Source organism: Etheostoma cragini, chromosome 5, assembly GCF_013103735.1.
Source record: "Etheostoma cragini isolate CJK2018 chromosome 5, CSU_Ecrag_1.0, whole genome shotgun sequence".
NCBI classification, from domain to species: Eukaryota; Metazoa; Chordata; class Actinopteri; order Perciformes; family Percidae; genus Etheostoma; species Etheostoma cragini.
In genome coordinates this window covers 4,907,970-4,926,255 of record NC_048411.1, presented here as the reverse complement: position 1 = coordinate 4,926,255, position 18,286 = coordinate 4,907,970, and the positions used below count along the sequence as shown (strand labels likewise).

Sequence of the window (18,286 nt, the reverse complement as noted above, 5' to 3'; positions counted from 1 at the left end):
AGTATAATGGGCCGAGGCGAGCCGAGGCGGGCCGAGGCGAGCCGAGGCAAGCTGTTACCAGCAGTGGAAAAACGCCAGTGGCTGTAAGAGGGCTTTGATTGAAAGGGGGAAACGCATCGATGGACAAACCTTCACACCTTCACATCAAGGCACTGACAGTCTGCTGAAGGGCGTTTTGTTACACAACTGTGTGACTTATTAATTCAACACATATGCACTGCTCTTGCAAACTAAATAGTTTTCAACTAATGTGAGGAAAATCAGCTTTTGTTTGCCTCCATTGTTTACTCTCCTATTGATTAGCGCTGAAACTAAAAATACTGTTTAAAAATGGCAAAAATAACCGTTTTAACATACATAAATTTGCCAGGGTGACATGCTGAACTTACTTACATTTTTATCCGAACAACAGTCCAAAAAAAAAGAAATTACAAACATCAATCGTTTATCAAATTTGTTAATAGTTTGATCAAATAATTTTAGATAAAAAAACTTTAGTATAGTATAGTATAGTGTTATATTCACTCTTCCACAATATTATCTTCTATTAATACTATAGACTGATTATACAGTCTATGATTTGAGTTCCATTACTTAACCTTATCAAATATTGGTCAGGTGTACACTGTTTACCTAAACCTGTTGACTCTGCTGCTTTTAATCACACCACCTTCCCTTTATCAGCGCCACTTACTTTTACATGCAATCTGTTTTCAATTTATCGGGAATTCGCTGATTTTCACGGGATTGGCCGTGACCGGCAACCGGCAGGTCCGTCGGTCCGATTTTATGCCGCACTAGCAACAGTTTGTGTTGTGGTAGCAACCGGTAGCAACATGCGGGTACATAAGCTTCTCTGTTGTGTCTCTTACAAGTACAACAATAGTTTGTTCTCTTAATACATCCATGGTATGTGTGACACTTATCTAAATAAACAATGGATACATTTAAACAACCACGGAGATGTAATCATTCTGTCGTGCTACTAGCTAGATACTAGCTAGTGCTAGCTATTAAGGCTAGCCTGCAGTCATTGACATTAACAGTCAACAACAATGTTCATTCGAACACTTCACTTTGGCATGTATTAATAAGTAATGCTTATCAAAATAAACAATGGATGTTTTAAGAGAACCAATGAGATGTGATTACTATGTCTGTAGTAACGTTATCCAGGCTTAAAAGCTACGTACAGTCTTACTGTTCTCTTAATGCACCCATGCTAGCTACCGCTGACGTTAGCTATTATCTCATATTTGTGTGTGCTGTATAGTGGTTAGAAAAAATGAAATTGGAAAGAATTCGGTATTGGCATGTCAAACTCAATAAAAATCAGAATTGGCCTGGATGTTATATCTCGTTAGTTTTAATCTATACAAAAAGTGTAAAAATTTAAAGTTGTGGTTTTATGAGAGATTGTGTCCCGGCCTATCTCTTGGTCAAGAGCAGTGACCTCCTCAACTCTCTGTCAAACTAATTCTTTTATTTTTTAAAGCACATGTCAAATTCCAATCACATCCAACCAAGAGTCACATCACATGTACAGTGGCTTGAATAAGTTTACACACTCATGCTAAAGTTGATTAAAATGGGGAATAAAAAAACATCTTTTGGAAATTGATTTTGATGCCTTAATTCAAAACAATTACACCAAGGACACCAATTTTCTTTGTGAATGAATAATGTATTGGAAATAAATAAATGTTCTTACTTAAAAATGCAGGGGGCAGAAGTATACACAGCCCTATGTTAAATTCCCATAAAGACAAACACATTTTTATTTTTAAAGGCCAGTTATTTCATGGATCCAGGATACTATGCATCCTGATTAAGTTCCCTTGGCATTTGGAAATAAAATTTAACATTGAGGTGTGTATACTTATGCCCCCTGTATTTTTATAAGGAAAGGCATATACTTATTTACAATACTTTATTCATTCACAAAGAAAAGTGGTGTCCTTAAAAGGTTGGATTTTCCAAAATTTCTGTGTTTAGCTTGAGGTCCTCTACTCCTACACTCTCCCTCTCTTGTGCCATGGCTCTTTCCTTCCATCCCACCCTTCCTGCATTCATTCACCCATCATCAATCATTCGCCCAGCTATCCATCAATCCATCATGTCCACAAAACTCCAGCCATCCCCGCCAAAGTGCCCTAGTCGGACGACTCAGCCAGAGAAGAAGCACTGGCATCAGCACCACCAATCAAATCCACCTGATCTCCCCTCGCTGAAATCCCTTTCCTGTTACATAAAGAGACACTTGCAATGTTGCAATGCAGCATAAGACGCTCTTGTGCAAAATCATTAAAAAATACCTCAGGGTTATTGAGAAGGGAAGTTAAAAACAGGATATCAACAGAGTTATTCTGGTCGAGAGAATGCAAACACTAAGTTGTGAGTGTTGGTCTGTCTGACACTTGAGTCAGCCAGCAGTGTGCTGGCAATGATTATGTGTCAATATATATGAAAGACAGTTGATCATGCAAGTAAAAAGTCACATATACGTACATCGCATGTAAGGGAAATATTAGCAACTGTTGTGTACATATCACAACCATGCACTCCTGTCCCTCTCAAATTGACTATTGCACTGCTAACGTGTAAAAGAAAAAACTCAAATCCTAAACATTTACCTTGATAGCAAGGCTAAATGTAATACTGAGTCTTGAGTCTGTTGTCAACACACCCAGTTTTGCAGATACCCTTTTTATTTCCATACAAAAGGCCACACTAATGCTTCTACTGCTGTTGGAGGTAGTGCTGCAGCATAGGTTGTAATGATACTGAATTGAATAACAACCACCACACTCTACTTAAAATCCTCTCAGACAAAATAAGTCCCAGTCAAATAGTTACAGCTTTTTTAAATCCCATCATACCATTTTCCCATTTTGTCAACAGTTGGGACTGTTTGGAGTTAGAAGTTTGCAGTAAAATGAGACCAAACCCTTTTGCACTGAAGTCAGAAAATCCTTCCTTTTCATTAAAATTCCCAGAAGTACCTTCTTTATGTCTTTGTAAATAAATGCAGCCAATCAAATTCATTCAGAGAAGCTAATCAGCATTTGCGATGCTTTCTCTACAGTATTCTCAAAGTGATTTTAAAACAATTTGTGTATGGCGTGCACGGTGTTGTGCCGGTAAGGACAGTGAAGCAGTACATCAGGCCAATGTGTCCATAGAGAAGGATTGTCTTGTTAATGAAGTGTGGAGTGGAGCCACTGAGGGCTGTGTATGTCACCAGATTTACAGTACAGTGGCCCTGTGATTCCCTGCAGCTGTAAAACTATGAAGAGGTGATTGGAGCAAATTGCACTGCAGTTGTCAACCTCCCTTCTGCTAACAGTCATGGGATGGTGTCTCTCTTACAAATTGTCTCTCCAGCGTCCTTGCTCACACAAATGACAAACAAAAGCACAGCAATTTTTATCCAAACCTGCCACACTCTTTATCTCTGTCTGATAGTCTGTCTGCCACTGAAACAACACAGGTACATGACCAAGCAGTTATACAGTAATTAAGTGGTCATTGTTTTTTCTTATCACTGTCTTTTCCTACTCTTACTCCACCCAAACAGTCATGATGCAAAGACCAGTGTCTACCAAAGTACACATGTAACGTCCAAATCCTCAGACACGTGAAAGCAAATGCATTCCGTCTATCTATTTTACGTGTTGAGATGTTTTCCACAGCAGATTCAGGTGAAGGCCAAACAGTATCAAACACTGACATTTCAAATTTACATTTAAAGTCTAAGGCTTAGGCTACATTCAACGCGTAATGTATGCGGACCGTTCACGGAGTGTATGTGTCGCAGAATGCATCGTTTAACTGGCTACACCTGCTGCGAATACATGGAGTAGGATTGTGTGAGTCACAAGCGAAACGGTGAGCTTTTGCTTTGGATTGTTGTTGTTTCTTCAGTTTTTGGGAGCAGGTACAGCGCTGTCAAAACGTCAATCTACTGTCAGCTGTTATCAGAGGACGCAGGTGAGGGAAACCAGAAATGAAAACAGAAACTCTCCGAATTAAACTGCCAACACGATCATTGACAGTCATTGAGTCCTTTCCTATTTCGGTAGTTTTCGGACACTTTATGATCCATTTCTGTGTAAACGGACCACACACACTTCACGTAAAAAATATAAATAGAAGACTGTGCTATTTTTACACGTGTAGAGTGGATCTCCGTGGCTCATACGCATCGCTGCACTGCTCCCGTGTCCGGTGTAGCCAATTTCAGTGATTAAAGTGGAAGTGCAGTGTCCGCTCTGCATGCGTTACGAATGCAATGTAGCCGGCCCGTAATGGTGACTTTATTTTTAGAGAGAAGATTTTTAATCAAGAAATCCCTTAAAATTGTCCTACTTAAAAAGGGTGGAGCCACAGCCTGACAGGTTACTGTTATGTGCCACAAACTTCATTTTGCTACTAAACTAACAAAAACCCTATTTTTTATATGATTTATTCTGAAACAATTCTGGGACAGCATTTTCAGAGTAGCTCTGTATTAGGATGTTGCTGCATATGGATGCATTAATTAGACTGCGGAGCTTTCTACGTCCTGGAGAAAATCTATACAATACTTGATCGCAGAATAAATTTTGTCGGTCTTGCAATTTGGAAAAGAAAAGATTAAAGAATACAAATGTATTATCACAAAGAATATTTCAATACATGTTTACTACCATATATGAAGCTCAGCACAACAATGTTGCTGAGGCGTGGCTCAGGTTCCAGCCGTTTGGCTAAAATTGACTTGAGATTGTCTGGAGATGATAGAACCAAAATAGAATTTTTCAAAATTGGGCTTGTTTTCACCGTGGTTTCTAGCTCTGATTGGGCTACTTTTTTGAAGGGTGTGAGAAAGCAACTCAGATGTACTTATAATAGAAGATTCTTGGAAATCCATGCGACAACTAGAAGATCTCAAAGAAAGTGTGAAGGATTGATACTAAAACAGTAGCTGAAGACAATTCAAAATGTATTCCCACCTAAAAGAATGACCAAAAGGCTCCCTCCAGGCGCATAGTGAGTGACAAAATATGCTGAGCAGCATTTCATATAAGCCAACATTTGCTCTTTTTTCTTATCTATAATGAATGCACCATCATGCCACCAGTGCTACTTGCTCTTTTCACCCCTGCTGTTTTCATCAGTTGCAGATATCTAACAAGTGGGACGTTCTTGAAAATCAGGCTCACTTGCCCCACCGTCAAGCGGCTGACAAGGCTGAGCGTCAAAACAGAACAGGGAAAATCCATTCCAAGAATGAAAGTGTGTCTGCTTCCTAATATAGAACTGTGAGACTCTGAAATAGCTTTCTGCTTAAAGTGGCACATGGAGAATGATGGTGGTGGTGTGTGAAATTGCATACGCTGAATTAACAACCACCACACAGAGTATAATTTTGCACACAGATAATTAATTCATAAAATTTAAATTATACAGACACACAGGAAGCAGCCTCTAAAATAGCAAAAAGCTATAGGAGCCATTATCTCCCTAAGCTATTAGCACCATCAGATGTAAGAAGTGGAAGGGAAAAGAAAAGAAGCAGCTAGGAGAGATGATACAATATGTATGTATTCATATGCAAAAGAGTAGAAGAAAGATGAAAGAAAACAGGAAAAAAGGGGGATTAAAAATGGAGATAGTGAGCCTGAAAGTGCAGAATATAAAAAACTTGAAGCAACTGAATGTGATCAAACACTGAGATAGAAAACACCTTAAGGCAGATGCAGAGGGGGAAATTAAGAGGAGAAATGAGAAGAAAAAGAGTAAAGTATCTCTGATATGTGAATTTATGCGTGAGAATATGTGAATTTTTGAATTACATGATGAGACGTTGCAGAGACCAGAAGGGAGGTGTGTAATTGGAGAGATTGTGAGTAAAGGTAGTGGGACACAAAACAATGCAGAGGAAGAGAGAGAAGGGGCAGGGGAAATATGGAGAGGGAAGGGGAAGAAATATGACACATAAAAAATGGAGATGGAGATGAGAATGCTGGGCAGCGGGGGTGGAGGAGAATAAAACTGAATCGGTTAAAGGGGAGAGAGAAAGTGAGTGGGGAAGAGGCAAGAAGTACATAAGGGGGAGAGTGAATGGGGAATAGATAGGAGGCGAAGGGAGGGGCTGAGGCGTGGGCGAGTGCAACTGAGGCTGATAGACAGCCAGGAATAGAATACTAATTAATAGTCAAAAACTGCAGGCAAGCAGGTGTGGAGAGAAAACCACAGCAGGATGGTAGAAATATAGCAATGAATGGCTTCCTACTCTCCCTACATGACAGACAGCGTTGGGGTATGTCTCTTCAAATATTGTGATGTATATCAAACAAAGGTAAAAGGAGAGAAAGCGTGGGAAGGGGGAAGGTAGGGGGCGGTAGAAAGAGTACGACTGGGTGACAGACACACACACGGGGGACAGAAATGGAGGTTAAGCTTGCCACAGAGGAAGAGCCAGAGAGAAACTCATAATCTAGGTGAGAAGAGGGTCTCCATGGAGATTTGACATGCATTACCTACAAGAAAGATTTGCTCACGCACCCTCCTGCTATTTCTCTGTGAGGGGAAAGCATTCAAGTTAAACCGCAAACAAAGTTTGATTGCTCAAATGGCTTATCACACAGGCACCTCCCTCGCACACAGGGCTCAACAAACACGGTCCCGACCTTGAAAGTTTGCCAGGGTGCGGTTTACACCACATGTCTGACAAAGACAAACACATATGCACTTTGTAAACCTATGCAGCTCCCCATTCACCAACACACACCAGTGAAAATAGCTATGAATCTTCCCGTCACTATCTGTCCATCTGAGTCTCACCATGTGTGTGCGACAGTGAAGCGCCTCTGTTTATGGGTGTTATTGTTGAGCAGCATGCGGCGAAGCAGTCGCGGCGAGTTGCGGGGGGAGAGCCGGGGGGAGATGGAGGAGGGCGACCGCCGGTGTCCTCTTTGCCTCTCTGGCTGCAGCAGGTTCTCCCGCAGGATTTTTACCAGGTCCTCATTCAAGCCGGAGTGTTTGGGCATGGGGGGCACTGCCAGGGTGTCCTGGTGGGTCACCCCCATGCCTGCCTGCTGGGCCATGCCTGCCCCGGCTTCACCACCAACACCGGCCAAATGAATGAACAGCAAAGGCAGCCAAGGTACAGAAAAAAAGCAATACAAACACTATTATATGCTTCTTCTTTGCCAGAGTCCAAAGGTTTCCTTAAAATGTAGGAGATTAAAATGTAGCAGAAAAGAAAAGGAAAGAATACACATCCAAAAATCCTCCGGATGATTAATTGAAAGGCTTGGCTGAAAATTCCTTACACCGCCAGCTTCCTCTGTACAAATGCAGAGAATGAAAAAAAGAGACAAAAAAATCCCTGCGCTTTTTCTCCTTTTCCGTCTTTTAAGGAGCCAGCAGATGAACAGAAGCACTGAGGGATGCTGCCTTTGTCTGCTCTGCAATACTGGATGTCTGCTGTGAAAGTGCAAGGGAGATGATGAAGGGAGGATGGAAGAAGGAAAGAGGGAGGGCGGGATGCAAAAACATATATATAAATAAATAAATAAGGGAATTCCGTCTATTCCAGCCCTGTCTCCCCCAGGCCTGCAGGCAGACTCAACACAGTAAGTGGAATTGAGCCCAGCGAGAGTTCAGCTAAACTAATTCAGTCTTTTCCAGCCCAGAAAAGCCCATCTGTGTCTGGTAAAAGCCAAAAGGAAACCTGTGTTGGCTCACCCTTGCAAAAAAAACAGCCCAGCAAGACTCAATCCAGTAAAGCTTGGTCGAGTTCTGTTGCATCCAGTCGCAGCAATTTACCCTTCCTTCCTCTTACCACACAGAGAGAGTGACTGCAGCCAGTTTATAAGCTACTGATCCTTTGTGTGTGTGTGTGTGTGTGTGTGTGTGTGTGTGTGTGTGTGTGTGTGTGTGTGTGTGTGTGTGTGTGTGTGTGTGTGTGTGTGTGTCACAATAAAGAGGAGAAAAACAGGGAGGTATGAGGAGAGATATGGTAAGCTTGAGTAACACTGTAAAAATGATATACGCATGCTTGCACCCATCTGTGAAGGCACATTTGTCGATGCAGCAGACCGCACTAAAGTACCCATCAGTTTTTGAGTAAGCCCAAATCCAATCTCAGCCTGAGGGGACATACCATAAAATTATGCCATGTGTATATGTGTGCATGTGTCCAAATTTACATTCGCATTTGACCAACATTTCCACAGTATGCAGGAAAAACTAGGAGTTTTATGCAATCAGCGTCATCTTGCCCCTAGCCTCTGCCACACCCTTTCATTGTGTTAGTTCAAACAAGGGTGAATATATATATAAGAAACACTTATCTGATGAATCTCATTGGCTACCCCCTAGCGTTTTCCCTCATTTGTCTTTTCACGTTTTAAGCATTTCTTCTCATCGCTGAATCATCCCAACACAAATGCAATAATATATAATTAAAAGAATTATTAATTTATCTTTGGCTGTTGTCAATGATCTACTCAAACTAGTAGGTGGTACTTATGAAGCTGTATAGTAAGCTGCTCCCCATCAAGGCATTCCAGATATGCAGTAACAAAAAACGTAAAAATAAAGAATAGAACTTAATCAGGGATCTGCTCTGGTTACAGTTCACATTCCTGAGATTTATGGAAACTAGACTTATAGCCACGCTAACTCTGCTCTACACAGCAGGGGCACGGTGCTGATGTGACCTAACTGCTAACGGCAGCTTTGCAACATGCTCACAATGACAATGTGAACATGTTTATCAAGTATAGCCTAAAGTTAATGCTCACCATTTTAGTTTAGCATGTTAGAATATTTCATTATGCTAAACAGTTCAGCTGGGGCAGCTGGGAATTAGTTTTGCAGGTGGCCATACATTTGAATTTCAACCAAAAGTGTCAACCTGTTGGTGGCCCTAAATAAATAGTGAATAATCAGAATACATTGTCAAGGAACCATCAATGGTTTAGTAGGCTCACCACGATGGCAGACATTTTGAAGAGTCTATAGCAGAAGGGATTTTGAAGATCTGGTGTGCAAATCCGATGGCCGTGGCTACCGGTACAAGGCGCAATGCAAATGCGGCTGGATCAGCTGCTGCAGTAGAATGTAAAATGTTTGTCTGGCAAAGATTATTTCAGAACAGCAACCTTGCAATTATTTGCATTCAAACTGCCGCACGTGTAACACCGGGAGACTGGTACAGATTGGAGAACATGCAGAAAACTTTGTGACTTTTGTGACTGTTAAATGCTGACCGTTCTACAATCCACGCAAATTCTCGGCTGTGTTTATACTCCGGGTTTCAACCCACCAAGCGCTAATGCTACCAATGCGTTGGCTGAACATTACAGAGCTATCAGAGAGCTCCAAAGACGGTGAACCTATCTTATAGCAATCAGTGCTCTGTTACAAGTCTACTTATGCCCTGTTTTTTGTTGTCTGTTGTGTATCCTGTCCCTTGTCTGTCTTAAATGATCTACTTTAAGTAGTAATTGCACTTTATGTCTATAATGTGGGTGCACTAAATGTAGCCCGTCTCATATGTCATTTTTATATGTTCTAAAATGTTGTTTTTACAAAATGTTGCTTTTCTATATTTTAGATGTGTAACACCACTTGAGCAATGGTGAAACTTTTTTTCTTATGTGGATGAAATGACAATAAAACCCACTCGACTTGACCGCCTCTGTAACCTGTAGACGTGGCTTGGGAGTGGCCTCGTTGGGAAGCAAAGTAAGTGCATCCTGGGAGTTGTTGTCATTCATCCACATGAGCCAAAAACGCATTTCATGGCTTTTCTTGGTCTAGAAGGCGCAAACTTCTAAAAAGAAATTTACATTTGTACTACATTGACCCAGATAAAATAGATAAATCTTTCTAGCGGTGAAATATCCCTTTAGGCCCCGCCCATTTGATGTTAACCTCTGCTACTCAGGCAAGCCGTTGCAGCTAGCATGGTGCACACATAACTAACTGCATTCCCCTGAGAAATATGATCAAACTTTGGAAAAAACTGAAAAGCAATTTAAAAGAGAAGCAGACAGAAGGGTCTACAATATGCATTTGAAGGATCTCTGAGATGTCAAACTGACTCAGCAGCAACAACAGGTGGTGGTAAGCGGGTGGGAGCTCCAGCCTGTTCATCGACACGTACTGCCCGCGTTGCAGTGACAACTGTCACTGTAAAAGCAGGGTATGCTATCCTTGTTACATTCATTAAAAAAGCAAAAGCAGAAAGTGTATACATTAACGTTACCTTCAGTTGCTAGCATAGCATAGTGCTAGTTAATGATGTACCGTACTCTGCTAATGTTAGCTCCACAGGTGTTTACATCCTTCTTCTAACCAAAATCAATATTGTACACTGGCACAAAGTTTAACCACGTCTAGCTTTGAATCCACAAAACCAGTCAAGAATGTAGCAAATCTTAAATGATTAAATGAGCGTCTATGGAGCAGAGCTGCAAAGTTGTCACACCCTGGTTAGAGTTGTCCGATGCTGCAGTATGATTGGTCAGTCATGCATAAAATGCTCTGCAAAATAGCCTCTGGAAGGAACTTGTTTTGGTGGAACATGTGTACTTTCAAAGGATGTTTTAGTTGTGCAACAGAAAACTCAGATTGGACAGATAGTCTAGCTAGCTGTCTGGATTTACCCTGCAGAGATCTGAGGAGCTGTTAACCGCAGTCCTCAAAAATTGACAGGCGTTTAACATGCCATCACAAAGAAAGCGGAAGGTAACGGACATCCGGCTGAAATGAGGGACATCCTGCAGGATGTTCCGGCGCCACCTGAACAATCCCAGAAGTGGAAAGTTGGAACATAGTGCTAACCCATTCTACCTCCAAACCAAATTCCATTATATAATGTAACATTTTAAAGTTCTCTTCTTTAAAGATTATTTAAGTATTTGAAGGAACTTTAGAATATTTATCAGTTACTTCAAAATCCGCATAGCAGCATAAATTAAATGCACCACAGAGCACTAATGAGAGACACTTGAAAATACATGCTTTTCTCGCCTAAATGTTTTACCAAAAAAAAGGATAAAGTTCCCATATACTTTGGCCCTCTGGGATGTGCCTGAGGTCATCGGGAAGTTAACACTCTCTATTTTTTGTTCCAAGTGTCAGTGTGATTCTAGGCCTTACTGTCACACAGCTACAGAGGTTAGAATCGAGAATTTCTATTTCCGTCCAAGTAAAGCATCTGCAAATTAATAAAAACAAATTTTTTGCTACATACAAAACTAGTACCACAGCCACATGTATCAACTTAATACAGAAAAATTCCAGAAGAAAAAGACTAGAGATATTTTATGAAGTTATCTCTACAGATATGCCTGTGCGTTTTTCTTATTTCTTATTGAAAATTCCAAAGAAAAAAGCCAATTCAAAAACACATCCACATCAATCACACACATACTTGAAATAACTGTGTACATACATTTTTAGAAATAAGTAATTATAAATTGATGAAATGGTGAAATGCAATAACTAAGGTCTGATTTTCGCTTTGACACAGCTGCAGCCATCACAGGGTTTAAATTTTCTGGTCAAGTTTGGTATCAATCAATTTGTCTTCTTATTGGCTAAACAGTGGGCTGGTTTTATAACATCTAGTTTTAACTGGAAGGAATAGATGTCAATCTTTCCCACGTTGGTCCTCCCTGAACTCTGCAACATGAATAGCTTCTATTAGAGCCATTTCGGGTTACACTAGATGGATTGGCCGGCAACAAAGTGCATTGGAATCTGCTGACGCCAGAGAATCCGTCGGTGTGCTGAGTAACACTGTAGCAGACCCGGGGGAGAAGAGAGAAGCAATAAAAACCCACAAATGATCAACTGTTTAGCTTTCTTTACGTTGAAACTCGGCCAGAAACTCCAAGTTTGTGAGGGGACCAGCTCGTTTTGATAAAAAAGCTTGGATATTCTAATTCCTTGGATTGTTGGCGATGTAGTAAAAAAAAGTTTTTGGAGATCTTTCAGCGCTGTGAATGAAGACACGAGGAAAAAGGTTTGGATGCACACTCGACTTTAGACACTAGCGGCGCAGTGTCTTTCTGTATTTCTTTACTTTATAACTGGATGATAACCGCTATAAGTAATCTTATGCTTTCTTTGTGGGCTTAATCAAATCATGAGACTTTAAGCTTTCAAATGGTGTGATGCATTAGCGTGTTTATGAAAATTTAATGCTTGCAATTTATGAGTGAAGAAAACGTTTTCTCTTAAGTGGAGAAAACGGTCCCGTCAGCGGGACGGAATCCCTCAAATGTCTACATTCATTTTTATTTAGCTGGTTGGCTTTTCTCCTGTTATTCGTTTTTCCAAAACAGTGGTGAAGAACACAGGGAACAAATGTCAGGAGTTAAGTTTTCATTCAAATAAAATTATAGATAGATAGATAGATAGATAGATAGATAGATAGATAGATAGATAGATACATAGATAGATAGATATTTATTTATCCCGAGAAAAATGGGAAAATACGGTGTTACAGCAGCACACGTAAATCAGTCGCACAACACAGAATATAAATATGAATGAGATACTAGGAAAAATATACATACATAGAATATACATGAAATAATGAAAATAGGAATAAATAAAAGAACAAATATTTGAATGTATACAGGATGGGAAAACAAAAATGTGAAACTGCTTAAATAATATGCTTATAACTGTGTGTTAATTGAATGCCAGATTATTTAGAGCACACAACACCAAACTTCCGGGTACTTAATTGAATACTCTCTGATCTAGCTTAGTTAATGACACTGATTTTTTTTGGGGGGAGGTGTATTTGGGCCTTGTTTTGCTGATTTTCTTTTGATAATTTAATGGTTTGCCTCTGAAGAACAGGTAAAAAGTCGCTGGTACAGCGCTAAAACAACATGTGGACATAGGTCTGGTTACTAAGACTACTCAGTGGCAGACTCTTGTTCAGCAAGCTAACCCAGTAACACAACAAGGCGAGCAACGGCAGAGAGAGAGAGAGAGAGAGAGAGAGAGAGAGAGAGAGAGAGCGAGAGAGCGAGAGAGAGAGAGAAAGCACGCCATGCAGAGCCAGCATATTTCCAAAACTAACTCTGTGAATTAGGGTTTTATTTTGACCAAATCCGAGTTATTGAGACTCGGCTGAGTCTCATGCCTTTGGCTTGTCAAAATGCAACAGCCAGAGGCAAGCTGTGTCAGTCAGTCAGACATTCAGTCATCACAGTTATGAGAGCTGTTGGCCTTCATTTGACAGCATGCAATTAATCATCACTTCACAAAAGTCAAAGAAGATGTATGTCACTCTTTGAGCAAATGTTTTATATATGTTTCTCTCAAATGAACATGCATCATTACTGTCACTCCTCTCTTATACTTCTAGCTTTCCTTTCCTCTCTTATGCTACATGTCTTACTGCCTGTTTTTTTTCTTCTTCTTTTCTTTGTTAAACGTTTCCCTCAACCCCTCCCTATTGCTGCACATGATGACCATGGGCATTTCCACCTGGTTACCACGGGCAACATGGATGGAAGTGGATTAGGCTGAACTAAAGGCTGGAGGAACAACAGCAAGAAAGGGGGAGGCAATCTGCAAGGAAAAACTGTAGTATATCCAGACCTTATTATTATAGACTAGGATGCAGATGCTCAAACAGACCCACACCCCAACACAACACTGGCATGCACTAAGAACACAAATGAAAGAGCAACATGCACCTAGTACAAGCCTAATGTTATGTTGTTTATTATTATGAATTTTTCTTTATGATAACTAAAAGAATTTGTTTGGTGATTGCTAAATCAAAAGTGCAGAATTTGTGTTTTTTGTTGTCTTCAGCAAAGAAATGTGACACTATCAATGGAATTATAAACAGAAAGTGATGAGGAGCCCAGACTTTCCCCACTTTCTTTAATAAACAGGGAGTGGACACAAAACCATTAACATCTGACAGTGACCTGTAATAGTCCTCCAAAAAAATACTTTCGATGAGTCAACACCTCTCAGAGTGTCTTAACAAAAACTAGGTTTCACAAATGTAGAATTCTGTGTATGTATTGATGATAAGCTTTGCACATTGTTTAAGCCTATGTAGGTAAAATTTGGTCAGCAGATAACGCATCTTCTAACTAAAGAGCAGAGTATTTAGTTGTTTATGTATTAACCCTAATCCCCATAATTCGGTTATGACTCTAGTTTTCCCATTTCCCTTCTTTGTAAAACAAAACCTTGTATGGAAAATGAGAGGGGAACACTGTCCTCTTAAATATCACATCATCTGTGTGAAAATCTGAGCTCATTGCCCACAATCCCCTTGCAAAACATAGTTTAATCTTCTTCACAGATTGGATGCCTCTCTTTTGGCAGTACACAGCATGCCGTCACCTCAAAGAGCACAGTCTGGAGTCTGGGTTGTTATTGGCAAAGGGGTTCGTTGTGTGATACTTGACTATCAAATCAATGCACTTAATTTCATGTTTTTGTCCAAAGGATGTCTATGATGACTAAGATTTATTACATGTACCTGTTGCTATAGTTACCACTTACATAAATGCAATGTTCTAGCAGACATAATGGTGAGGGGACAGTGCTGAGATACTATTGAAATAATATTTAGTGGGAGGACAGGGTCGCAGGCAGTTAAAGAGAGACATTGAAAGGGTGACTTAAATGACGGTTTCTCTACAGTTCAATGTAGACCCTAAGGAGTCTTTAATAGCCATTATATTACTAACACAAGCATCCAAAATCATAATGCAGCTCTGCCACCCTCAAGTGGACATTTTCTACCACTGTGAGGTTCAGTGGCAGATCCAGGAAATATGTACAGGGGTTATAAATGGTAATAAATGTGTGTTTTCTCTTTGTTTTCTTCTTATATTGTGCTTTTTGACATTGACATTTAATATATGCCTTGACCCAGTGACCCTGCTGCGTGGTATTCCTGATTAGGTTGATATCATCAGATCATATGAACATGAACATTTGGACGAAATCGAATGATAACCTAACCACAAATGTTAAAATGGTGCAGCAGATAGAAAGAAAATAGTGCTGAACTATGTCAATGTCAATTTTATTTCCGTACCACATTTAAAAACAACAGTTGACCAAAGTGCTGAACAGGGTCAATGTCAAATACCTAAATGACAAACAAGTGTAAAAATTACACATTACAAATTACTACAACCAAAGTGAATCACAGGGAAACAACACAACAGCACTTTAAAACATCAGAAACCAGATTAACAAAGGTCAAAAGCTACGTTTGGAGGGTCTGTGCAGCTTTATCATGCAAGGGGAGGTTGTTCCATAGGATGGGGGCACCCACTGCAAAGGCTCTTTCACCCTTATTTTTTAGCTTCGATCTTGGGACACCCAAGAGCAGCTGATTTGTTGACCTCAGTGTTCTGACTGGAGAACTAATAGAACTAATACGCTTTAACTCACTCGGGTGCACAGATCGCCATTTAAAAAGGTTCTTCATTATCAGTTAATCATGCTTTATGTGGAGGCATTTGCATTACAAAATCATTGTACATTTGTAAAAAAAAAATGGATTGTGTACGATGTTTTAAGCAAAACATCTGAAATTGGTGAATGTTCATGCATATGTATTAGTAAATCAATTTTTCACACACAATCAACAAAACAATCCCCTTCTCATTTAGTTGATTACAGCCTGCTTACACACCATTTTTGCCACATTGGAGCAAGAATATAGACAAAGCCTATTTAAACACACAACAAAGAAGTCAGAAGGTACCCACCAGGGGACATCCTGTTTCCACAGCTGCTCAAAATGTGCATGTACATTTTCTACAAAAACTAATTAATTTGAAGGCATCCCCAACTATTTGGTACACATACACAATGCTACTACATTTGCATACACAATGCTACTACATTGCTGCTGCTGTTAGTTTTTGCACTCTATAAAATAATAACAATTATACATTTAGGTTAAACTAATACTATTACATGCTTGTTTCTATTACAAATAGTGTAATATTTGATATTTGACATTGTACAAATGTCAATTCTAGCCATCACACACTCTTTATACACACTGACACTGTGATTATCGACACTATGTCCATATCTTGGACTATATATATCTAAAAGTGCCTTTAGTGGTTATTTCTACATAATCAGTTAAAGGGCCACATATGATGGCAATGATCAAAATGAAATTTACCGCTGGTGGAGAATCCATCATCAAGCACAGAGAGAAAGTATTGTAGTCGACCAATAGATGGCAGCATTTTTGTAGAAATGTTTTCTAGTGAACAGAAAGTTGTCAGTAAGATGCAGACTATGACTACAAGCTTCCTAACCTGCTCAGGCTGACAGTGAAGATACTCTTTATGCAATTACACCTTTGTTAGTCTTTGATATGATAGCCACTTTATCATCTCCATCTTAGGCCATGTGGGGTCACTTCAGCTAACATTTTTAATAATAATAATAATGTATCTTCATTAGTCCCACATGGGGAAATTACAATCTACACTGTTGTTATTACACACATCCCATTCATACATGCACGAAATGAAGAGATGTCAGAGTGAGGGGGCTGCCTATGGAAAAGCGCCCCAAGCAATTGGGGGTCTGGTGCCTTGCTCAGAGGCACCTTGGCAGTGTGCAGGAGGTGAACTGGCACCTCTACAGTCCACCACCATACTTTGATCCTCATGTGGACTTGAACCACGCCCCTCCAGTTCCCAACCCAACGCCCAACGGACTGAGCTATTGCCACTTTCTCAGCATCTTAGTTATATCAACGGCCATTTCTACCCTGAGCACGCAGTGCCGTTGAGAAGTGTTTTCCTCCTTTAGAGCAGTGTCATTTCTTTAAATGTCGTCTTAACATTTAAGGAGCAATCGCTTCAGATGACTCACTGCCCGTGGTGAGTGCAGCCAGCCGTGTGAATGCAAAATAGAGCCAGTCCATTCCTCTAAAAAACAACAACAACAAAAACACTGAGTGAACACTGGTTCTGCATTGCTGCTCAACATCACAAATAACAAGGCGCTGGCTCACTACAGAGAGCTGAAAACTGAAGTAAGCTAAACCTGCATGTACTGTAAGTATATCATCAAAACAAAACCCCTTCAAACACACCGGTACAGGTCTCTCAGCCACAGTGAGGTCGTCTCACGGACAGTTAGTTGGCTAGCACAGCTGTTATAGTGACCCTGACAGGGACTGTGGTAACATTTCGTCCCTCTCACTGATGGTCACAGGTCACATTCTCTCCCCTCCTGGCCTAAAAGCACACACAAACACACACACACACAGACTCACTCTGGCCCCTACAAAATTGTGTTATCCTCTATGTTGATTTAGCCGTGGCGGCCACCCCACGGGGGTTGTTGTTTGGACAGACCTGCCCCACTATTAAAAAAGAATCCTAAAGTAAACACGGCAAAAAGAGGAATTACAACAGACAAGGTGGCTGTGGGAGAGCTGTGTAAATAATAGGCAGCAAATGTTACAGTTTTTGATGTGTGGATTCAAAGATCAGATTGGTACTTAGGTTCCTTCTGCCTATGGGCCCTAAACAAGCTATGTCTTGTGATTTTACATTCATCATTGTGGAATAAAGTGAGCGGATGCTTTCTAAAGCCAGCAAAAGCATTTTAAATATCTGGCATCCAACACTAGGCCCAGTGGCTCAAATTACTTTACAAAAACAATTTTAACAGAACCAGGAGAGAGGAAAAATAATGGAGCTTATATATATATATATATATATATATATATATATATATATATATATATGCACTGCAATTCTCAAAGCATTATGAGTCGTAGCCAGTGTGCGTCAAGACTGAATAATGACCCAGTAAGTTAAAACTTCAGGGAGTCTAAAGTTATTATTGGATTCACTGCCAGTGAAAAAAGTAATGTAGACCCTGGCCAGGATCCATAATAATACTCCACGGTAACGTTTGATTAAATGTGTGCATGCGAGCGTGCATGCTGTTGAATAGCAGCCTTTGTGTATCCGCCTTATGTTCAGTTGCATTTATTTTTGAGCATGGCAATGGGTATTTATTGAGCTTCACCCTGACATGCACATAGCCTGCCATGATGAGAGGAAATGGTTAGGGGAGACGTAGAACAAGGGGACGGAGGAGAGTAAGGGAGGAAAACGAGGGGAGCAGCTCTCCAAGCGAGAGGAGTTCAAAGCAGGCTGTATGTGACGCAGGGTGACAGCAAATGGAGGTGGATGAATACAAATGACCACAGGGACAAGGAAGAGAGGATAAGAGG

General features: G+C 40.3%; 1 protein-coding gene across 3 annotated transcripts in view; it reads right to left on the bottom strand.

Annotated features, from left to right (window-relative positions):
- pde4d (phosphodiesterase 4D, cAMP-specific) overlaps positions 1-18,286 on the bottom strand; it is a 181,788-nt gene that overhangs the window by 91,550 nt on the left and 71,952 nt on the right. The window contains exon 1 of one of the 3 annotated variants that reach the window (XM_034872669.1): positions 6,829-7,214. The exons of the other annotated variants lie outside the window; for them this stretch is intronic. Within the exon in view, the coding sequence (XP_034728560.1) occupies positions 6,829-7,091 (263 nt within the window). The 5' untranslated portion in view covers positions 7,092-7,214. Of the gene's footprint in view, positions 1-6,828; positions 7,215-18,286 lie in introns of those variants that run through there. 3 annotated transcript variants of the gene reach the window in all.